At 34.4% G+C, this 25761-nt stretch overlaps 1 protein-coding gene across 1 annotated transcript in view; it reads right to left on the reverse strand.

Annotated features, from left to right (window-relative positions):
• Nucleotides 1-2909: 2909 nt before the first annotated feature.
• Nucleotides 2910-25761, reverse strand: part of LOC308526758 (cadherin-related family member 4-like) — a gene marked incomplete at both ends in the record, with an annotated part of 103985 nt that continues 81133 nt past the window's right edge. Inside the window, 3 exons of the mRNA XM_081101991.1 lie at nucleotides 2910-3044; nucleotides 17761-18014; nucleotides 18191-18332. Coding sequence (XP_080958117.1) covers nucleotides 2910-3044; nucleotides 17761-18014; nucleotides 18191-18332 — 531 coding nt within the window. The remainder of the gene's footprint in view (nucleotides 3045-17760; nucleotides 18015-18190; nucleotides 18333-25761) is intronic.

Raw genomic sequence — 25761 nt, forward strand, 5'->3', positions numbered from 1 at the left:
TGATATTGGTGGATCATTTTGTGAAAGTTCAATATGGCATGAAAAATGGCAAGCAAAGTGGTAGGAATAATCCCTGTGAGCCAGAAATAAATGTCATTGATGAATTCGAAGATAATAATGACAATAATTACTGTTAAAACTAGTGATACCCCAAAGGGCAGCAATTTGTGAAGATGGAGGGAAACATGGTAGAAGAGGAAGAAATGGGGAACAAGTCACTTATTGCATCTCTAGGCTCGCAGATATTGGGGTGTGTTTGGAAAAATAACTTCCACAGTAGTGTTCTTTAACAAAAAAATTATTAGTGCAAGGAGGTGAAAGGAAGAGCATGGAGGGAGAGACTGACACACATGTATTATAGTACAGTGCCATATATGCTGTGATGGAGTACATGTAGGTTTCTGTAGATGCATCTAACTTTGAACTACATCGTGGAATTGGAGAGGGTGGCAGTGAGGATATGAGCTCAGTTCCTAAGTATTAGAAAGACAGAGAAGAAGGGAAACCTGGTCCTTGTGGACAGAAAACTTGTGAAAAGGCTTGGAGTTTGTACACCTTGCTTTATCTCAAGACTGTGCAACCTCTTCTCATTGTTCTCCATCTATAAAAATACAAATTTTCTTCATGTGAACCCCAGTGGTAATTCTTTTTCAAAGTTTCCTCTGACTGGTCTACCTCATAAGGACCTTGATGTTCTTGGAGTCCGTATGGGGATATACATATTGACATAAATTAATATACTACCATACATTACTCTCTACCATATTTTACTTGTATCTTTTCCCAACTGGAATATGGGTCTTGACAAGTGCAGACCATGTTTTTTACTTCTTTACATTCTTTTATTTTTTTGGCATGACTGGAACATATCTTACCTATTCGAAAACATTGGGCCAAATATAGTTTTATGTAAAAATTAGTTCTGAAATTCACTGAAATGTTGTGCTTTGATTTTAATATTTTAACTCCAATGATATTGTTGATATCATCAATGCCAACCACTTAAAGTTGAAAGTTAGGTCTTTACCCCTCATTTTCCATTTTTCACTTTCAACTGATATGCATAAGTCCTCCCTTTTGTCTTTTAGTAATAATTCATTATAGTAATTTATTTGCAAGTGCTTTTTTGTCTGTGTTATAAAAAAATAAGAGAATAAGTATTGTAATACCTATGAAATGATTTTCCCCTTTGTCCTTACCTGATGATTTCCAGGCAGCAAGTTTGACTTTGTGCTTGGTTTTGGGTCACTATTCAAAAAATTGCCATAGCTATGAAAATATTAAAGAATAATGAAAATATTTGTTTTAATCTCTAATACAAAAATATATTTTAGTGCATATAAATAGTTCAATAATTTAATTTGTAAGTAGGTAAACAAGCACTGAATAATGCTATATTTAAACAGACCTTCAATTGGCCCCTGAGAGCCTCTGTCTGATAATAAATCATAATCATGTTATTAAGCACAAAGGGAATTATTTGTATTATATTCATTTTAGATAATAGTTTTTCAAGATAGAGATCATGGATCTTGATGCTGTTCTAAGACAAAAATTTATAAGTTTCATCTTAGATTTTTGAAAACAATTGTATTTGTCCTCATTCTTATGGCATTTATGCCTCCTCATTGTGAGCAAACAAATTCACTTAAAAATAGGGATACCATTATACAGTTGGCAATAGAATATCAGTAGTAGATCTTAATGATTATTTGTACCAGGTAAATATCATTCCACTCTATGCCGGAATAGTATTACACGGTTAATAAGAATTGTTGAATGAATATAGGACTACTTAAAAATTATTTTGATAAATAACTTAAGGATGACATTAAGCCTTTTAAATGCCAAACAACATTTTATGATTCTAAACTTGAAATTTAGTGAAGTGCTAGGGACCCTAATCTTAAAGCCTAAAATTTTGTTCTGTCAAGCATCAAGGCCATCCCTACCTTGGTACCTGCCCAGGCTCCTTGGTCGTAAGCTTTGGTAGGCTCTGCTGATGTTTGTGACAGTGGGGAAAAAATCTTGAACAGGAAGGAGCACTACAGATAAAGGAACAAGGAAAAAAAGAGATATAAAGTTTTTAAAAAAGAAACAGTGCTTATTTTTTCATCAAAATTATCAAAATTAATTCCCTGCTTTGACATTAATCAAATAGCATTAAGTTACCTTGTTAACAAACACTACAGACACACATAAATAATAAAACTTAATCTAAATAAAATGCTAATTGATATTTCTTTTGTATATGGAACTGAAGATATCTTTAAACCATTTCAATAAAGTTTCCGTAAAAAAAGATTAGATCTTTGGGTACTCAAGATATTTCATATTACTCTGCTATTTTTATTCAGAAAAAAAAAAAAACTATGAGTAATGTAGATGACTTTGGGTTACCTGGGAAGAACAAATACTATGTAGTAGCATTTTATAGATTGCTACATGCTCCTCTTAGCAATAACACATCAGACATCCCTTTCCATGGCATATAATTTCAGATCAGAAATTGATTATAGAGAACAGCAGGATATGGGTTCAGCACAGGCTTTTAAACCCACTTATTACACTTTCTTAGTTTGCTATATTTTTCAGATAAATGTTTTTTGTTTTGTTTTGTTTCTTAGCTTGAACCATTTGATTGATTGCTTAGGGATAGAGCATTAGCTTTATAACCAGAAGATTGTGGTTAACATTCTGTTATCCAAACCTAAAAAGCGATGCTGTTATCTATTGCTCAGCTTTGTTGTGATTATCAGCAAGGATAACACCAGTAAAGCATAAAAGTAATAAATGATCAATACATTTTTCCTAATCTCTTTCTCCCCCTCCATCATGGCTTTTTCAAGGCATTCTTGATGAACTTTATGAACAATGAATGAATTCAAATAGAAGCAGTAATTCAAATCTTACTCTTTGAAGAGGCACCATGCAATAGCATAGAGACACATCACAAAAAGAACTCCCGTTAGAGTTAACACTGCAGGGATCCAGTTATCGGGGCTCCAATAATATGAAATCTTTATTAAGACAGAAGTTGTAATCTGATAAATAGAACAAATATTTGTTAAATATTAATAGCAGTGCTGTTGACAAAATTATGAACAGTTTAGGCTGACATTTGACTTTGTTTCTTTTTATATTATTTAAATAAGATTATCATCTGATTCTTATATGAAACATTAAAAAAACACAGATACAGCAAATTATAAGACATAATAAATGAACACCTCTTTCTGCCACTAAAAATAAATGTATTTCTTTAGAAGCAAATGTCTTTGTTCATAATATTGCTTCTGGCCAGAATCACCTTTCCTGTCATGAAGAACTCCAGGTGAACACTTGTCCACTTATCAGTGTTATGCTCCATTGGTGCTTTTGCAAGAGTCGACTTCTTGGTAGAAATTACCATGTCTCCTTGTTCATATTTCTACTGTAATATCTAGAGCAATCTACCGCAATTATTTCATTTAATTCTGATCCTTCTATTAGGGAAAAACTTCTGTTAAACAAAGACCATTAGTTGCTCATGTATAAAGATATGGATTCTTTGTAGTTCTTGCCACAGAGAAGATGTCAATGAGTGTTGGCTAAATGACAGACTAAATGAATCGGCAAGTTGTTTACAGGACAAAGTATTATTTTGAAAATGGGTTGTTGCCCTTTTGAGTTCCCTATTATGAAAGCACAAAACATGTTTTGTTTTGTTTTCCTCAGGTAAATTCTCATCTAAAATGTTACCATTTAAAAAGCAAGTAATATAATTTAATGTATTTCAATTTCTTTGGCTAAGTAACATTGTATTCCAGCAGATGGCAGCATAGGATAGAATACGTTTTGTGAACATGAACTCATTAGGTACACCATTTCTTAAGGCAATGTAAGACATGGAGCTAGTTTCACAGAAATGAAAAAGGGAGGAAATAAACCTTTGCAAATAAAGATCAATCAATAGAGGTGGTAGCAGAAATAGTACTCCTTATATAATTCAGTGACGGGAATCCTGATTACTTTGTTGAATATTGGTAGTTGTTGAGATTAAGTATTATATGACTAAGCATTCTATTTTATGCTACAGCAACCTGGGCATGTCTGGGCAAAGAAAGATCAGGACATCCATGTTCCAGCAGTTTTCGTTGAAATACTGCAGCCTTGTTTTCTTAAATAAATAATATACTTTATTTCCAAATAATAAACAGACCAAAAGGATAACAATTTGGTCATGTCATTTAATCATCTTGCATCTAATGTCATTCAGTTCATTAAAATAATATATCTCCACCAAATACATTTGGCAAGAATGCCACTACTCATTAAAAATAAGCCCTAACCGGTTTGGCTCAGTGGATAGAGCGTCAGCCTGCGGACTGAAAGGTCTCAGGTTCAATTCTGGTCAAGGGCATGTACCTTGGTTGCGGGTGCATCCCCAGTAGGAGATGTGCAGGAGGCAGCTGATCGATGTTTGTCTCTCATGGATGTTTCTAACTCTCTATCCCTCTCCCTTCCTTTCTATAAAAAATCAATAAAATATATTTAAAAAAATAAAAAAAAATAAAAATAAAAAAAGAAGACTCCAGGCCTAACCCTATTAAGTTAACTAGCAAACTTCCTTTTTCTTTCTTCTTTTCCTTTTTCTTTCTTTCTCTCAACAGATATTTATTAAACACCTGCTTTATCCCAAGACATGTACATCAAAATAACTTTATAAAGGAAATTTAAAACTGAAAAGGGTACGAGTAACATTTATTCAATAGCCACTGTGTGCTTTTTAGCTATAGTATATCAGTTTCCCCTGATGCCAATCCAAAAAGAAAGGTGTTCACTGCTTCCAATTTACAAAGAAGGACCGAGGCCCAGGACGTTCTTTCCTATGCCACCTACAGTTGCACAGTTACTAAGTGGCAGAACTGGTGTTCACATACAGACTTGTGTGTTTCTAAAGACCATGTTCTTCCTAATAGTGCTACCTGCCGAGAAAATGAGGACAATGTGGAATTTTGAGGGGGAAAAATTAATTCCTATAAAACATTAAAGTCACTGTAACTTTTTTTCATGAGAATTCAACTGTATAGATCCAATTCAAGGTGTTTAAAAATTGTTTAGTGGTAAGAGGAAAGAATCATCCTTATTTCTTGTACTTGGTTTGCCTGACAAACAAGGTGGATGTCTCAGTTCCTTCATTCTCTTTTTCCTTCCTTTCTCATGCACCCACACCAAAAATATCTAAAGCTTTTATTTAAAAAAACTAGAGGCCCAATGCACGAAATTTGTGCAAGCATAGGCCCTCACAGCCCCAGCTGCCTTGCAGCCCTGCCCCCCTGCCCACTGGTCATTCTGGAAGGTCATTCGGAAGGTCGTTCCAGAAGGTTGTTCCACCGTCTGGTCTAATTAGCATATTAGTTCTTTATTATATAGGATAGTGCATCTGTTTTTTTATATATATATATTTCAAAATCTAAGACAAGTCAGACTATTACTTTTCTTCAGGAATTGATGTTTAAAAAGCAAATTTTTATACAGGAATTAAATATAATATTACTGACTTGTGTTTAAGTAGCATGTTTATTTCAAGAGCTTTCATGTCTCATTTCATTTGATCCTGGCAACATCTTTTGTACTATACACACAGTTATTTTAATCTTTTCAGTAATCCATGTACAGTACACAGAGTAAATATTTAAATATGTATTTGTTGCAAGCTTTGGCTCTCTCAAGTATATATTCTTTCAGTTGCTGATTCAAAACAATTAAAAAAAAACAAATTTGGGTATTAGCATTTGATACTCCATAGCTTACTACATTATCAGTTGATATTTTAGTTGTTTATAAAATTTTTGGAATCCCCAATAGATAAAAACCATGAAGGCAAGGACATTCATTCTTGCCTTACTTCTTGCAATACTGACCTAACTGGTCTTCTTTTCCCCATTCTATCCTCCCCTCTGCTGGTATACTTTTGTCCTAAAACTATTAATTTCTACTCCCCAGGAATCTAAATTGCTTTTGTATTGTCTAAAACAAAGTTCAAAATCCATATTTTTGATGCTAGCCCTGTGTCAATCTATATAACATCTACCTTTCTGGGCTGGTCTCTGGCTGACCCTCCTCAAACGTTCTAGACACTCTTGGCTTTAATTCTTTCAATACCATGTATTCTCAAATCTGTATTCCTTAATTTCCACTATTTCTAAAGGTCTTTGCTTCTTGTTCCAGCCATCAAAGGCCTACATAAAATTCAAATATCTCTTCTTGGAACTTCTCATATTCTCCAAGCCAGAATATTTAACATTGTCTGTACTACAATACAGTTAATCTTCCTTTATAGCACTTGTCATAATGACCTATAATTCGACTGATTTAAAATAAATCTATATGCTTATTGTTGCTTATAAGTAATTGCATGATATAAACCCAGTCTCTTTACTTTATTTCACTCTTTTCTCTAACTCACCACATTCGTCCTCAACCATTTCTCTACCTTTTTGCCAGTCTTCTTGGTTCTACTACTTACTAAGTCTGTGACTTTGGGAAAGTTATTTAAATTCCTGGAATATCAATTTTCTTCTTTGTACCAAAAAAAAAAGTAGTTAAAACTTTGATTTTGAATAAATCATTTTTATTTAATTGGTGTGACAGTTCAATTTGATAGATTTGTAAATATAAATTTCATGATTAGCAAGGAATTTTTTTAACATATGGATATAATTATCTTCTCATAGGAAAATTATGAAAATTTGATGTAATTATATCCTAAAATTCCTAGAAATCATTTTAGCTCATGTATATACTATTGTGTAACATATTCTCTTTTAAAAAATTTATCTTCATTGTTGAAAGTATTACAGTGTCCCTTTTATTTCCTCCATTCCATTGACCCCCTCCACCCTGTCCCGGCCCCCTACGCAGGCCTTCACCATACTGTTGTCTGTGTCCATGGGTTAAAATATTCTCGTTTTATATTTAAATTTTAATTATGAGCCCTAACTGGTTTGGCTCAGTGGATAGAGCGTCGGCCTGCGGACTGAAAGGTCCCAGGTTCGATTCGGTCAAGGGCATGTACCTGGGTTGCGGGTACATCCCCAGTAGGGGGTGTGCAGGAGGCAGCTGGTCGATGTTTCACTCTCTTCGATGTTTCTAACTATCCCTCTCCCTTCCTCTCTGTAAAAAATCAATAAAATATATTTTTTAAAAAAATTAATTATGGGTTGAAACCTTTTTTATTGCTTACTGCTTGCTTAAGCAGAACCCATGAAGATACTTTTATAGTTGAACAGTTGAGCAGTTACTTCTCTCTGGAATGAACATGAGGAGTGATATAATGAATGGCTAAAGATTGACAGGACACTGGACTATGTATGTCATCAGATATTTATCTCACCATTAGGTAAATCACCAGTGAAAACAAAAGAATTTCCCATCTGTTATTTGGTCATGTACTAAGCTTCTTACAGCTGTTTGCAGTTAATTTGGTTTGATTTCTAGCCTTAATTACTTAACTTGTTATATTTTACAGAAAAGACAATAATAACATTCTTCCCTGTCATAAAATCTTTCATCATTGGTTATTAGGGTCACAGCAGTTGTGCAAGGTTATAACCCAGCAGAGTACAATTTCTATATTTCTGCTGACTTTCAGAATATTTCAATTAACTCTTATTGAGGAAGAATTTTTAAAAGTTTGCCAATAAGAAATTCTGGTTCAAGTTTATGTGATAGTTGCTTTTCATGCTGCCTCAAATACTTTAAGTATACACCAAATTTTTATAGAAAATAAGTAATTTTTAGTAGTAAAAAATTGAAAATTTAAGTGAAAATGCTGATGTTCCTCTTTTTACATAGATATACCAAAAAATTAATATTAGCAACTGCATTTCAAAATGTTAATATTATAAAGAAAACATGAAAACTTTTGTTTTCCTTAGAGGGAACTACAAATAAGAAGTAGAGCATAGAGGAGGAAAAATAATTTTCTCTCTATTCTTCTAGGTTCTTGACTGAGAACCCTTCCCTCCCCCTCACATACCCACTGCCTCCTAGTAAAAGATTGACAGGAAAACAAACAGAAGCTTAATAACATATATAACTCTTTGAAATGGTCTAAGCTACCACTTTAAATACCTTCTTCAAGTAAGACAAAAGAAGATATTGAGGGTGGGAGAGCAAGTTATGATAGACAATCAGGAAAAACACAATAAACAAGAGTAAGGTTGTTATGCAGATTTAGGTCCTTACCTTTTCCATAAATTTCTAGAGTTTGGGTCATCCTCCTCTTTCTGGTACAGAATGGGAGACACCCTGCCAAGTGAAGATTTCCCTTATAAACGTAAATGTCTCTTACAAAAGGGTCATTTTTACTCCAATTTCAGAACTTTGCCTGTCTGCTGTTTCTTAAAAATAATCAGCCGAAAATAATCCTTAGGTCAAATAGGCATATCTTGTAGGGGCAAATTCTGCTCCCCTTCAAGGAGTTTGTAAACCATGTCAGTCATGACGTTTGCCTAATGTTTTCATACAAACTGTTTCTGTGTTTTTAGTTAATTGATAAACATCTATCAATTAACTAATATAATGCTACTACATATTAATCACCTCCTATGTTCTGGGCACTGCACTAGGAGAGGCTTATGAAATACCTTTTAATAGTCACTATTGACACATTAGAAACTGAGGCATGGACATGGTAAATAACTCAGCCCAGGCTGAAGGTTACTGAGCAGAAGACCCAGGATTCAAACCAAGATCTGTTTTATTCCCCATGCCACTCTCTTTCTGTTGTGCGTGAAGATTGCCTACTGTCTATTTAAAAACAGTTTTGACAGAATCTATGTGAAATTATATCAATAGCGTTTCTTTCATTTCAAAATTGCATTTGAAAACTTTACTCCCTTTGCATTAAAAGGCCTGGTCATACTATGTGAATGAATGAGTATGGGGAGAATTTAAAAAGGAATGCTGTCATAATGTTTTCTGGGCATTTAGTTATTCTTTAACAATTAACTTGTTTAACCTTCTGTTATGATATTACTCTTAGAGCTTCTTATTAATCCTCATATCTGAGAGGTTAATTAAACTAGTACATATTATACAAATGAAAATAAATGCTAAAAAAGAAAAGAAAAATAAAACAAGGAAAATTGATTCAAAAGTATAACATTTAAAGTATAAAGACAGAAATTTAAAGTTATTAAATGCCTAGCCATGATTTTCTAAGATTGAAAGACAGAACCAATTAGCAAAAAGACATTATTAGAAATGCTAAATAAATAAGTAAACAAATAAATAAATACATTTCCTAAGTTTCTTTAATCAATTTGTCTCACTTTTATTACTCATTTGTTACTTGTGAAGGCATTGTGACCTACTTTATATTTTATAAAGTAAATAGATTACTAGTTTCTAGTTTCTAAATAACTTCTTGAAATAAATCAACTATACTAAGAAACTTATATTCTATCTTAAAATGTGGTAGCATTAAATCTGAGATCCAAGATGGCAGCTGATGGGACAGCAGGCTGCAAGATAGTGTGTAAGAGAACAAAAGGAGAGTGCGTGGACATGTGGGGAGTGTCTTTATTTGTGAGTGAGGGACAGCTATTTTCCACAGGACAGTTGGGGACTGGCGGACCAGGCTCCCCTGGCCAAAAAGCCTCTACTACTGCTGAAATCTCTCCCGGAGTGGCTGGCTCTGCCACAGAGACCACGTCTTCTTGAAAGGGAGACCGGCTGTGATCAGAGGCCCAGCCTTACCTTCAACTGGGTAGACTTCGGATACCTCCCGAGACACTATAACCATATCACCCAGGGACCAGCTGCCTCAGCTGCGAACCTGTAAACACCAAAACTCCAGCCTCCCTGGCCACAGACACCTAAAAAGTTTGTCCAGGGGGAGACAAAGTGGTGCCGAATACGCGGACGGGCCCTGCACCTTCTCACAGAGCAGATAGAAGGAACAGCTGAATTGAACAACCTCCACCTGGAACTGGTGAATTAAACACAGCTGGTGAGGCAAACCATGGATGGAATCGTAATGTAAATATCTGATATGCAGGATGTATTTTCATTGCTACAAATTGAACATAATTAAAGCATTGTGATTAATCACAAAACAATATGTAATTATATATGTGTTTTCTAATGGTCCTAGGCGACCCCTGTGAAAAGGTCACACCCAGAGGTTGAGAATCGCTGGCCTAGAGAGAGCTCTGCCTCCTCAGATTCAGCTGGGTGTTTGTTGTTTGGGTGCTTTTTGTTTGCATATTTTGGATTAGTTATTGTTTGTTGTTTGCATTCATCTCAGAGTGTTTGCTGTTTGCATTTTTTGGATTAGCTGTTGGATTTTTGGCATTTTCTTCCAATATACATATATTTTTTTCCCCTTCTTTTTTCTTTTCTTTCTTTTCTCTCTTACATTTTTTCCTTTTCTCAATATCATTTTTTCACTCTTTCTCTCCCCTAATTCTCCTTTCTCTGGCTCTCACCTTTATTTGAGGTTATTGTTATCATGAATACATTTGTGTTTGGTGCCCTGTGCATTGTGTCTTGTCATGTTGTATTTTGTGCCTTTAAGTCAATGCAGGAGAGAGAAAAAGCTACATAACCAGACACCCTGAGAGGAGTGAACATGGGGAGACAAAGAAATAGCCCCTGTACAAAAGAAAAGGAGGAATCACCAGAAAAGGAAGTAAATGAAATAGAGGCAAGCAATATGTCAGAGAAAGAATTCAGAGCAATTGTCATAAGGGCACTGAAAAGGATGGAAGAAAAATTCAACAATATATGTAAGAACCAAGAGGAAATGAAGAAAAACCAAGAAGAAATGAAAAATGACATCGCTGCAATAAAGAACACAATATAAAGCATCAACAGTAGACTAGAAGAGGAGGACCGCATCAGTGAGCTAGAAGACAAGGTAGGAAAAAATAACCAAGCAGAGTAGTGACTGGAAAGAATACTTAAAAAACAGGAGGAGAGCCTAAGGGAACTTTGGGACAACCCAAAATGAAACAACATCCACATGATTGGGGTCCCAGAAGAGGAAACTGAGCAAGGAATAGAAAACCTGTTTGAAGAAATAATGACAGAAAACTTCCCTGATATCGGGAAGAAGAAAAAACTAACACAAGTCCAAAAAGCTTACAGAGTCCCAAACAAGATGAACCCCAAAAGACTGACACCAAGACACATTATAATTAAATTGACAAACACCAACGACAAAGTAAGAATCTTAAAGGCTGCCAGAGAGAGACAGAAAGTTACCTACAAGGGATCTTCCATCAGACTATTGACTGATTTCTCAACAGAAACACATCAGGCCAGAAGGGAATGGAATGAAATATATAAAGTCATGCAAAGCAACGGTCTGAATCCAAGAATACTGTACCCAGCAAGGCTATCAATAAAGTTGAGAGTGAAATCAGGAGCTTCACAGACAAAAAAGTACTAATGGAGTTTATTACCACCAAACCAGCAATGCAAGAAAAGCTAAAGGGACTGCTGTAAAAAGAAGAAATAGGAAGGGAAGAAGGAACACAGGTATAAAGAATAAAAATGGCAACAAACAAATATCTATCAATAATAACTTTAAATGAAAATGGATTAAATGCCCCAAACAAAAGACATAGGGTAGCTGAGTAGATAAGAAAAGATGACCCATATATCTGCTGTCTACAGGAGACCCACTTCAGATCAAAGGACTCACACAGACTGATGGTGAAGGGATGGAAAAGGTTTTTCAGGCAAATGGAAATGAAAAAAAAGCTGGGGTAGCAATACTTATATCTGACAAATTAGACCTCTCAAAGTGAAGGCCATAACAAGAGATCAGGAAGGCCACTTCGTAAAACTAAAGGGAGCAATTCAACAAGAAGGTATAACTCTGGTAAACATATATGCACCCAATACAGGAGCTCCCAAATACATACTTGGAGGCTAAATAGCATGCTATTAAACAATGACTGGGTTACCAGAGAGATCAAAGAAGAAATAAAAAGCATCCTGGAAACAAATGACAATGAAAACACAACAATCCAAAATCTATGGGACACAATGAAAGCAGTCCTGAGAGGGAAGTTTTTTGAGGGCCTACCTCAAAAAACAAGAAAAACTGGTAATAAATGATCTAACCATACAACTCAAAGAGTTAGGAAGAGAGCAACAAGAAAAGCCCACAGTATCCAGAAGGAAGGAAATAATAAAGATCAGAGAGGAAATAAATGACATAGAGACAAAAAAAAAAAAAAACAATACAAAAGATAAATGAAACCAAGAGCTGGTTCTTTGAAACTTCTGGAGGATATCAAGGGAGAGATTGACAGCAATACAGTCATAGTAGGGCACTTTAATAACCCACTAACACCACTGGAAAAATCCTCTAAACAAAAAATCAGCAAAGAAACATCAATCCTAAATGACTCACTAAATCAGGTGGAATTAATTGACATCTTCAGACATTTCATCCCAAAGCCACAGAATATACATTCTTCTCAAGTGCACATGGGTCATTTTCAAAGATAGACCACATATTGGGTCACAGGAAAAGTCTCTTCAAATTCAAGAGGATAGAAATCATATCAAGCATCTTCTCAGATCACAATGGCATAAAATTAGAAATCCACTACAATAAAAACAATGAAGAAAAATTACATGGCTTATAGATATAGATTGAACAGCAGAATGGTTAAAAATATGAAGCAAATATTTCTGTGTACCCTCATAGGTACAAGAGGACTTTTATTGCTGTGTCACACAAAGGTAAATACATACATCATATCTTATAATACACTTCTGTACTATGAGAGAACAGATAAAAATAAGTGTGTTTCCCATTTATATGTTTCTTTATATTCTCTCTGCTTCTGCCTACTACAAGAGTATTATATTCATCATTGTCAACCTATTATATATAGGTCTCTTTACTGATTTGCTCTTAGAAATTATCTAAGAGAGGGGAATATGTTATAATTCTCTTACTACATTTAAAAAGTTATAATTTAATATATTTTTCCTCTCTACTTCTTACAAAAATAAGGTGAAAACTAGTATGAAGACATCATTCATTTGAAACACAGTGTTGAAGGAGAGCCATTTGAAATATGAACTGTTGAGGACAGGACATTGAGAACATCACTCACTCATAGGGACACAGGAAGTCAGAGTCAACTCAGTAGCACATAACACATGTCAGGCTGGGTGTATGGGAGTTTTTTTCTGTAAAAGTGGTACATGGATTAATCAAGCTTAAAGAATACAGTTGTAGCCTTAGCCGGTTTGGCTCAGTGGATAGAGCCTGGGGACTAAAGGGTCCCGGTTCAATTCCAGTCAAGGGCACATGCTATGCCTGTGTTGTGGGCTCAATCCCAGGTAGGGGATGTGCAAGACGCAGCCAATCAATGATTTTTCTCCCATCATTGATTTTTCAATCTCTCTCTCCCTCTCCTTTCCTCAATAAACATATATTTTTTTTAAAAAAGAACACAGTGGTAGTGGAAGAAAAAGACAAAGAACAAGAATGGAATTTTAGTTCAGAAGTGTTATGTAGTTGGGTGATGTAGCACAATGAACTTTACTTCCTAGTCCAGTGATGGCAAACCTTTTGAGCTTGGCGTGTCAGCATTTTGAAAAACCCTAACTTAACTCTGGTGCCATGTCACATATAGAAATTTTTTGATATTTGCAACCATAGTAAAACAAAGACTTATATTTTTGATATTTATTTTATATATTTAAATGCCATTTAACAAAGAAAAATCAACCAAAAAAATGAGTTTGTGTGTCACCTCTGACACGTGTGTCATAGGTTCGCCATCACTGTCCTAGTCATACAAGGCAGAGAGAGTGTTAAAGCACAACTCACATATTTCCCTAATTTATTCAGTAATTTGGATATATATGTAGATTCATATATATGGATGAATCAAGAAAAAGTACAAGTGGCTTTCATGGATACTCTGACCTATTAAAGTGTGTAGCTACAGTGCTATATTATTCTTTGAAATGAGGCGTGAGAAAGTAAAGTAATTGCTCTTTCATTTTTTTAGTGGCTAAACTTTTGCTTATCATATATAAGTTTTTGCTAATCTCTCTTAAATATCTTTTTTTAAAAATATATTTTATTGATTTTTTTATAGAGAGGAAGGGAGAGGGATAGAGAGTTAGAAACATCGATGAGAGAGAAACATCAATCAGCTGCATCCTGCACACCTCCTACTGGGGATGTGCCCGCAACCAAGGTACATGCCCTTGACCAGAATCAAACCTAGGACCTTACAGTCCACAGGCCGATGTTCTATCCACTGAGCTAAACTGGTCAGGGCTTAAATCTCTTTTTTATTCACTTGAAATTTGTTCTGCCTTTCCAAGTGTCTGTTAAAGAATAAGGTGGGCAGGTTCAGTAGTGTGCTAGTGAATTAACTCTAAAAAGAAAAAAAAAATATCCTGTAGCATTAACCAATTTTCATAGTATTAACATTTCCACCATGATTGAATTCAAACTACTACTGTCTTAGCAATCAGCCTACAAAACTTCTGAATATTTAACATAGACTTTCCTTAACTTAAATTATCGAGTGCCAGCAAACCACTGTTCTAAATTTTCAGCTGAACACAAAGTTTTAGGCACATATGATTGCAAATTACCTTGTGACATATATGCTAGTAAATTATTGCTCTTTGATGAGTCGAAGTCAGCCTTGGGAAAGTATTATGCCTCTGCAATGAGCATAACAGTGTAGAAAATATGGTTAAAAAGACAGAACCCCTTGTCTCTCAGGATATGTTTCTAAGCAGCCATAGGATCCTTAAGATTAGTCTCTGAAGTTGCGATTAAGTGAAAGACACTAAACAATTCAAATTTTGTCATTCTATAGATCGAATGCCTCATTTCTGTTTTCCATTGATGGATTAAAAACCTTTTAATTGTACTAATACACAATATCAAACATGGTTGGTTACCAGGATGAATCAATGGAAAGATTAGACAGTTATTTATAGAGACTCTCTCCTTTGTACTCTTTTATCTATGCACTGTTTATGTTGAAATCAGAGTAAAAACATAGTTTTAAATTAGTATGATTTAAGGTTTCTATTATCTTCTATATTTTGAAAATGGATATTAATTCTGAGCTTTTTATTATGGACTCAATTTGTTGAATGCAGATAGTTTCAGGAATTTTGATTCATAATTCTTTAGGGATTTCATTTGCAGGAAATGGTGTCTAGCCAGTTACCTCATTGTCTCTTTAGCCAATCTGCACTTAAACTGGAGGAGTTCAGTTCAGTTCATGAAACATGACCGTTTCTTCTCTACCTGCCCTGAGAGGGACCTCTGAATAGGCAGGTAGGGATTCAAAGACAAAGGTTAATTTGGAGACAATTTACAACCATTCTGTTTATTTTAGCCTAGGGTTGGGCTTATTTATTATTAGCTTTGTTGATTAAGTCATTCTACATTAAAGATAAAGAATTTTTTTTCTATTTTTTCCTTCCTAAGCCTCAAGGTATTAGTTTACTTATGGTAATATATATAAAAACATGCCAAGTGTTAACGTATTTAAGAAATATATTATGTAAAATTTTCTCTATAGTTATTTTTGTGGCTTCTATTACTTTGTTTAATTCATAATAAAAATATACTTTGCTCATGAAATACTTTTTTACTAATTCAGAAGCAGTAATAAACCTTTGCTTTTAGTCAAGATTTCTTAACCTGGGATCCAGGGATGGGTTTTACAAGCCTCTAATGTTGAATATAAAAGTATATGCACATATACAGTGTACATTGTTCTGGAGAGAGAGAAAGACCATAACTTTCATCAGATTCTGCAACAGTTCATAAATCCCTCTTCCCCCAATTAAGAACTATCACATACCTTTTATATAACATGTGGCATTGGTCCTTTTACTTATCAAGTACCATATTTGGCATTGTAAAGTATGCACGGGTCTTTATTGAATGCCTTCACTAGATTACAATTTATGGGATGGCCTATATTTTTTTCAATGTGAAAAAAATCTACATTTATAGTAAATTTCATGCTGATGATGTCTCCTGTAATATTTATTATATAATTGAGTTTATTTGTAATAACTGAGTTTTTATCCACAGGTCATATTTTTTTTATAACTCATAAGCACACATTGTGAGTAATCTGGCTTTAAAAATGCTCTGTGTTGTAATGGGGTTTAAAGTTATATTTAGAAGCAGAAAAATCCTGGCAGTAGATTCTAACCACTTAAAAATATTTTTAAGTTTTTATATCTCATTTAATATTCTAAAAAGATCTGCCTAGTAACAATAATATTAATAATAATAATAAAACCTAAAGTCTAATAATGGCTAATCCTAAAATAAATTAACTTTCTCACAATATATTGTAATACACAAATTTTAAACATAATAAATAGTGAATTTTATTGTTTGCATAAATTTCAAATCTCGCACTTCATCTCCACATAATCTACCACTGCCTTATTTTAGGATACCTAATTCTCTTTTCTGAATTAAATGATTCAGAAAATAATTCAAAGCCCCAGAGATAATATGAATTTTCTTCTGCTAGGCACTTAGGAACATTACCAGTCCTATATCATTTTAGTCCACCTTATTGTTATCTTTGCACCCAGAATATTCAAATTGTACTATGATGATTTTGTATAGCTAATGTAAAACTTCTGGACCATGAAGCCAAGCAATGGGAAGAATTTTCTATAACTTATTAACAAATAGCTATTTTAATTGAAATATATTTCATTGTGTTAGCTTGGTTATTTGGAGAACATCATAACAATGTTAGTGAGGGCCTGGATATGAATACCTACTTGACTGTTTAAACACCACCTATTTGAAATCAAACAGCATATTCCACATAAAACAGTCCTATCACATCATTGATTTTCCTTTTATTCCCATATTTGCAAAGTTTATAAGGCATCGTGAGGTGTTTTATGCTGCAAAATTGTTATAATTTCATATATTCAGTAATCATTCAAAATCTCATCTTTACATTCAAGATGTTCCATGCACACATATTTTACATATCTACCATGAACTTCATTTTTCCTGACACAAATCTAGCCTCCAGCTTCACTGTTTTCTCAACATTTCACAGAATATATTATACTCTTCCCAGGGGTAATTCTATGCCTTCTTTCTGCAAAGCTTGACTTCTCTTTACATAAAAATATCTGTCTTTAAAGAACTACATTATTATTTTTCTCCTCTATTTACAGAGAACTTACTGCCTGTCTCAACACGGATTTACCTTATTTGAAACCTCAAGGTGAAATAACAGATGCACTACCATTTGGCACTATCTAATATTTTTTTAAAATTGTTTTAAGTATATATCCTGTCTTCCAGTGAGATTGTTAAGTTTTTCAAGGAAACAAGCTTGCCCATTATTTTTGTAAGCCTTAGATGGTGCTATGTGCATAACAAAACCTACATGAGTATTCATTTAAATGAAGAAGCACACTATGATTAGAATTAACTTAATTACTAGACATCTAAGTTAAATACTAACAAAAGTCTATAAAAATGATTAACATTGATATATTTACCTTGACTTAAAATTAATGACTAACAGCTACAATATATTCTCCTTATTCTGATGATGGAAATTCTAATGTATTAAACCAACTGTTTCACTCATCTCTTTCATTGCCAAAATATGAGGATAACTCCTGTGAGAGTTCCCAAATACCTTCTATGTTTATGACTAATTCAGACTACTTTAGAATTCTATTTCATCACCAAGTACTTACTGTAGTTGTAGTTGTTTCAGTGGAAGAAGTTGGCTGTGTTGTGGTCCAGGGAAACACATGAACTATGACTGTTGTAGTGGCTGACAGCTGACTAGCTTTATTCCCACCTAATTCATCAGTAACTTCAATAAGTAGCTGGAAAGTCAGAGGGTCCTGAATCCCTTGAAATGCATCATCCTGGGAATTTTGAGTGATGGTCAGAAAAGGAGGATCAACGCCTTGTCTCCAAAGTGTGAATTGATTGTTTGTGTTTCCTGAGGATGATGAGGTAATAAAATAGAAGTAAAACAACATTGTCTATTGTTATTTCTATTGTCTTAAATTATTATTTAATAATACGTTTTATAATATGTTTTTGACCATTATAAAATATCTCACATGGTTATCTTTTAAATAGCATAGACGTGACTTATTTGAAATCATGTCTTACCTCTTACAATTGAATAGCTCAGCTGTCCCTGTGGAGAATCTTTGTCTGAACATTTGAGCTGAATAAAAGGAATCCTGATGCTGGAATAAATCTGAGTTTCCAAATGTGGTGGATTGCATACAGGAGGCTCATCATTCATATTCTATAACACAAGAATAGTAGCTAGTTTAGAGTCTGTCTTTCAAATAGTACCCTATCTATTTAGTTAATTGTTTAAATTTTATTTCTCATTGTTTTCACCTTCACAATATTGTTCAAACATACTTTTACAATGCATCTTAATCATTTTACATTTAAAGGTTATATTTTAGTGTTTCATCAGATAATCTTTGTTGTTTTGGGTTATCCAGGAGTATAGTTCATGTTCCATTGTTAATTTTATGAATGTGGAATTAATTTTTAACAAATGTTTATTTCCTACATAATATTGCTGAGACAGGTATTCAGACAATCATAAAATTATTTTATTGAAATTAGATTGAAAACTAAATGTTATATACACTAAACACTTCCCTTAAATCTAGAATATATATGTCATCAAGTCTCCTCTTAAAAAATTCCTCACAGAAAGTACTCTCTACCAATTTTACTCTTGGATAGTTTTCCTTGTACAATTCATTTTTATTTATTTCAATTTTTGACTGAAAATCCAACCTATTCTTCCTAGTTTTTGTTCTAAAGAGACTTAAAATCTAGTAGGACATGTGACTTATATTTTAAACATGTGGGGGATTCCAGCAGTTAAATTGAAAGGGTAACTATATTATCTCTGGAGTATTCAAATTCTGAGATTCTTAGAATCTATAATCTAGTATAAAAAGTGTCTGATAAACTACTTGCCACTATCCTCTTTCTCCTTTTCACCTGTCACAGATATGGACAATTACTAAATATAGTAATATCTAGGTTAAAGTTATTGTTATCACAAAAATATTTTTCTTATAATAATCTGTATCATTGAATATTCTTATATTCTGACTTTTTTCCTGACTTTTCTATAGTTGATGACTTTTTAAAAAACTGCTTTCCTTAGCTATTGTAAACTGTGCTGCTATGAATATAGGGGTGTATATGTTCTTTCTGATTGGTGTTTTGGGTTTCTTAGAATGTATTCCCAAAAGTGGGATCACTGGGTCAAAGGCAGTTCCATTTTTAATTTTTTGAGACAAACACATACTTTTTTTTCCCGCAGTGGCTGCACCAGTCTGCATTACCACCAATGGTGTACTGGAGTTCCCTTTTTTCCACATCCTCACCAATACTTGCCATTTGTTGATAAAAGCCATTCTGACAGGTATCAGGTTATATTTCATTGTCGTTTTAATTTGCATTTTTCTGATGATTAGTAACTTCGAGCATTTTTTCCTATGTCTCTTGCCTTCTGTATGTCCACTTTGGAGAAGTATCTATTTAGATCCTTTGCCCATTTTTCAATTTGATTTTCTTCCTTTAGTTAAGTTGTATGAGTTCCTTATATATTTTAGAAATTAACCCCTTATTGGATGTATCATTGGCAAATATGTTCTCCTATGCAGTGGACTCTCTTTTCATTTTGTTGATGATTTCTATTGCTGTGCAGAAACTTTTCATTTTGATGTAGTCCCATTTGTTTATTTTCTCTTTAATGTCCTTTACCTTAGGAGATGTATCAGTAAACATATTGCTATGAAAGATATCTGAGATTTTGCTGCCTATGGTTTCTTCTAAGATTTTTATGGTTTCACAACTTATTTGAGACTTTTATCCCTTTTAAGTTTATTCTTGTGTATGCTGTAAAGTGTCCATCAGCAGATGAGTGGATAAAAAAGCTGTGGTTCATTTTTACATAAGGGAATACTACATACTGTAAAAATGAAGGGACTCTTACCATTTGCAATAGCATGGATAGACCTAGAGAGTATTATGCTAAGCAAAATAAGCCAGTCAGAGAAATATAAGTATCACATGACCTCACTCATATGTGGAATCTACTGAACAAAATAAACTGATGAACAAAATAGATCCAGAGACATAGAAGCATGGAATAGACTGACAAATTTCAGAGGGAAGGTGGGGTTGTGGGAGAAGTGATTAATAGGAGAACTTATAAGCATACGAGGGGCCCAGTGCACGAATTTGTGCACCTTGAAAGGAACTGTGGGCCACAAGGCTGTGGTGGGCACAGGGGCAGGTCTAGGCCCATCCTCCACGCCCCTGCCTGGCCCCTTCTGTCGCAGCCCAGGTCCCCTGTCTGCTGGCAGCCCCGCTTCCACCACTGTTGCTCCCACCTGGTGATGGCACTGGCCCCACTAGCACCCACTAACTGCGTGGAGCTATTGGGGCTGGCGCCAGCAGAGGGTGCAAGCAGGGCCAGCACCATCTGTGGGTGTGAGTGGCAGCTGCTGCCCAGATTGCCCCTCAGGAGCAGGGGGAGGTGGAGAAGCTCTCAGGGGCAATTGGGGCAGGCAGCTGCCACTTGCACCTGCTAACAGTGCCAAGAGATCGAGACCGGTGCTGGGCGCTGGCAGTGGGTGGGACCAGTGGCTCTGGCACTGGCTATGGGTGTGAGCAGGGCTGGCACCAGCAGCAGACGGGACTGTGTACGTGGGAGCAAAGAATTTTTAGTAACCACCAGAGGCTTGCCCTGATGACAGCTACTGGCGCCCCGCCTTGGTCTGGCACCCCCACTAACCTGTTCCACTATCCCACTATGGCCCATGTGCACCCCCTGGTGGTCAGCATATTAGTGTTTTATATATAGATATATAGATATATAGATATATAGATATATAGATATATAGATATATAGATATAGATATAGATATGCATAGCCCATGGACACAGACAGTAGTGTGGTGAAGGCCTGAGATGGGTGGGTATGGGGTGAATGGGAGTCCATGAGGGAATACGGGGGACATCTGTAATACTTACAACAATAAAAAAGAAGTTAACCTAATACTGAAATTTATATAAGTGGTTACATTTAGTGCTTATTAAACTTTAGTATGCTTTCATGAGGCTTTGAAAGAATAAGAGCATGGTCAATTTTAAAAGACTAAAATCTCTAACAATACATTCTTTTTTTAAAGAAAAATAAATAAATAACTGCTTTCATTATAGTTATAGAGAATATCATATTAACGCTTATTTAATTAACTCATGCCCTTAACATTTGATTATTTTCCTTGTACCCACAGAGTGCTTTTTCTTTTCTTAATTACTAAACAATTTTAATTGTGTCTTCATAAATCAAACTATACCTGTAATGATCGTACTCTATTACATATATGTATATATATATATATATATATGTATATATATATATATATATATATATATGTTGTTTTCATCAGAGTACACAGAACTCCACTCAGTAATAGCTATTATTGTCATGTGTAATAAAATGTGTTAATCAAGTTTTATATTATCCTTAAGATCCATATTAGGAAGATTATATTCCTTTCATTATATTCCTTATTAACCTAACATGGAGTAAACAGAGAGAGTCCTTCAGGGAAACATATTATCTGGACCAAGTGGTTTATGCAGTGAGACTGCTCAGTTATGCTGTAGATACTTTGATGCAAACTATACATAGTACCATCACTGCAGGTATAGTTTGAACTTACGAAAACACAATTAAAATTGTTTAATAATTAACCATTATAAACTTTTGAACAATAATAGATACAGAGGCAGAGCTGCCTCAAACAGATTGTCAAACTGCAGCGGGAAGGCCGGGGAGGGTTGGGGGGCAGGAGGTAGGGGGGTAAGAGATCAACTAAAGGACTTGTATGCATGCATATAAGCATAACCAATGGACATAAGACACTGGGGGATAGGGGAGGCTAGGGGACTGTCTAGGGCGGGGGGATAAAATGGACACATATGTAATACCCTTTGTAATACTTTAAGCAATAAATTTAAAAAAAAAAAAAGAGCTATTGTTCTGAGAGGTACAAAATGCTCATTGTAACTCCTGGTGGCCAATATGAAAATTGCCATCATTTCTCTTGATAAAGCAGTCTACTTAATAAAAGTGAGCTTGGTGGTTTTTCTGAACACAAAAAAAAAAAAAAAAAGAAAAAAAGAAAAAGCGCTCTATGGCTATAAGGATAAGAATCAAATGTTAAGGGCATGAGTTAATTAACTGAGTTGAAACTACTCATGAATTTTCTTATATTTTCCTTTAAAAACTAATCCATTTCAGCCAGGATGGTGTTGCTCAGTGGTTGAGCATAGACCTATGAACTAGGAGGTCATGGTTTGATTCTTGGTCTGGACACATGCCTGGATTTCAGGCTCAATTCCCCAGTCAGGGGCATGCAGGAGGCAGCTGATCAATGATTCTCTCTCATCATTGATATTTCTATCTCTCTATCCTTCTCCCTTCCTCTTAAAAAAAAAATAAGGAATACATGTCACAACTTTAATGAAGAATTAACAAACCTAAAAAGAATAAAGCATCACTAAAAATGATAGGAATAAGGACAAACAGTTTTCAGATAGTAATTGTCTAAAAACTTTCTGTGAACAAGGTAGCTTCCAAGTTCAAATCTTGACCTTATTTTCCAGAGCTGCAATTTTCAAAAAGCTTTTTAACATCTTCCTTATGTTTTTAAAGTCAAAGAACATGTTGGAAGGAGGAATTCTTCTTTCTCCAACATTGTTATGACCCGCTTTTAAGCTAGTCTTAACATTGAGCACAAGGAGAACCTGCCAAGCTTGAATCATCAGCTCCTATTTCTGGGGTGCTGTTCCTATGGGTTGGCATTTAATATATTATGACAATCTTGCATGTCAGAATTACTTTTGGCAAGAGAACATCATTATCCTGATTCACGAATCTCCAATTACAGGATAACATAGCACATTCACTTCTCTAAATGTTCCCAATTAAAATATTAAAGTATAACTCTTGGATTATGGAAATTTGCTCAATATATATATACAATGTCTATAGAAGAGGAAAAAAATAAGTTTTAGCTGTTTATACATTTTAAAAGTGTAGAATTATTAAATTTCTAAACTGCTAGTAGATAAATAAAAAGCTCTTTTCACTAAGGAAAATAGGGTGGGTATGTTTCACTTAAAGGTTAGACTTCCCCAAATCCTAGAAGAAAACATAGGCAGTAAAATGTACATTTCTTGTAGCAATATTTTTTCTAAGATGTCTCTTCAGGAAAGGAAAGCAAAGAAAAAATAAACAAATGGGACTATATCAAGCTGAAACATTTTTTCTTAGCAAAGCAGACCATCAGCAAAATGAAAAGATAAGCTATTGAATGGGAGAACTTATTCCCCAGTGATATATCTGATAAAGGTGTAATTTATAAACAACTTATATAGCTCAACACACACACACACAACAATCCAATTAAAAAACAGGCAAAGGAGCCCAGCCAGTGTTTCTCAGTGGTTGAACATCGATCCATGAACTAAGAGGTTACTGGTTCGATTCCCTGTCAGGGTACATGTCTGGGTTGCAGGCTCAATCCCCAGTAGGGGCGTGCAGGAGGCAACCTATCAATGTTTCTGATCGATCTTTCTATCTCTCCCCCTTCCTTTCTTTCTCTCTAAAATCAATAAAAACATATTTTAAAAAATAGGCAAAGGACCTGAATAGACATGTTTCCAAAGAGGACATACAGATGGCCAAAAGACATGTGACAATATGTTCAACATCACTAATCATCAGAGATATACAAATTGTAATTACAATGTTGAATCCCCTCACACCTATCAGACTGGCTGTCATCAATAAATTGATAAACAACAGGTGTTAGCAAGAGTGTGGAGAAAAGGGAACCGGCATGCACTATTGGTGGGAATGCAGATTGGTGCTGTCACTGTGGAAAGCAGTGTGGAGTTACCTCAACAAATTAAAAATGAAATTGCCTTATGTCCCAGTGATTTCTCTTGTGGGAATTTACCTGAGAAACTCAAAACACTAATTTGAAAGAACATATGCACCCTTATTTTCATTGCAGCATTACTTACAATAGCCAAGATTTGGAAGCAGCCCGTGTCCATTAGTAGATACGTGGATAAAAACTGCTATGATAGATTTACACAGTGGAATACTACTCTGCCATAAAAAGAAGGAAAATTTTCTGTATGTGACAGCATATATGGACCTAGGGAAAATTATGTCAGGTGAAATAAACCAGTCAGAGAAAGACAGGCACTATATGATTTCAGTGATATGTGGAATATAATGAACAAAAATGAACTAGAAAGCAAAATAAAGACAGACTCATAGAGAGAGCAGGCTGACAGCTGTCAGGAGGTGGGGTGCTGGTTGGAGGTGCAGTGGAGAGTTTGAGCAAAATAAAAATGGAGAAATAACTCTGATGTGGACAACAGTGTGATGATTATAGAGGGGAGACTAGTGGTGGAAGATGGAGGAGAGTACAGGGGGACTAAATAGTGATGGAAAAAAATAAAATAATATAAATTTTAAAAATTAAAAAAATTGAGATGCACTGATACTACATTATTAATGTTAATATTTTAAATTTGCACTACTAAAATTTTGCTTCATACTACTGATACTTTTGAAATGTAATATAGTAGTTTAAAGGTTATTTGATGGAATAAATGCTCAGAGAATAAACAAATTTTAAAAAATAAATAAAATTTAATTAAATTAAGTAAATTTTCTAGTAACCATGCTATCCTAGCATGGATACTATACACTGATTCTGATTATGCAAAACAGAGTAGTACATATAAAATAATGAAATTAAGAATTTTCTCTGAAAAATCAGTGGTGAGCTTTTAGAACACAGTTTCTCAAACCCCTTCTAACTACTCATATCTTCTCATCCACTAAAATTTTATGTGTGATACTAAAGCCTTATTTCAAAAAATACTTCAACATGTTAAACATCCAAAAGGAGGTATTATATATATAGATAGATGTATATATGCAAATGTATATATTATATATATAATATATGTGTGTGTGTATATATATATATATGTATATATAATATATATATATATATAAAATTTAAAATTCTAGTTTCTATTTTAAAGGCATGGGACAATTAAGTAGAGGAGATGCTTTTGTGCAAAAGCAGGGTAAGGCCCTTCTCTTATTTCTCAAAACAAGCAGAGAACATTAAACTCATTATAACTGTATGTGAGGATAGCTCTGTATCTCTGGAAAGGAACATGAACTAGGACTTGGAGAGAGAAAGGCTATGCCAGAAACCATCTGAGGTAGAGGGTACATAGCTCAAACCAACTAATTCTCAAGCTCATAAACTGAACAATAATTGTGTAATTTTGTTGTTTAAAGTAGTGTGTTATTCTATAAATTAAAAAATAAAATTTAAATGTAATTGCTGTAGTTTGTATGTAATTATATAGATAAACAATCAAAAGATTGTCTAGTAAAAATCACCCTTATAGACTTAGTCAAAATTGTTCTAGAAATTGTGTAAAAACAATGATATATGTCATTAGGACCTAATCCCAAGAGGCTAACATTCTACCTATGAGATACAATCTTGATGTATTAAACTTACAGAAAATAAGTATGCTAAATTATGAGGGTCTGCTATAGGCTTTTAGAAGACAGGGTG

The sequence above is a fragment of the Myotis nattereri genome, assembly GCF_964212035.1.
Source record: "Myotis nattereri genome assembly, chromosome: 11".
NCBI lineage: Eukaryota > Metazoa > Chordata > Mammalia > Chiroptera > Vespertilionidae > Myotis > Myotis nattereri.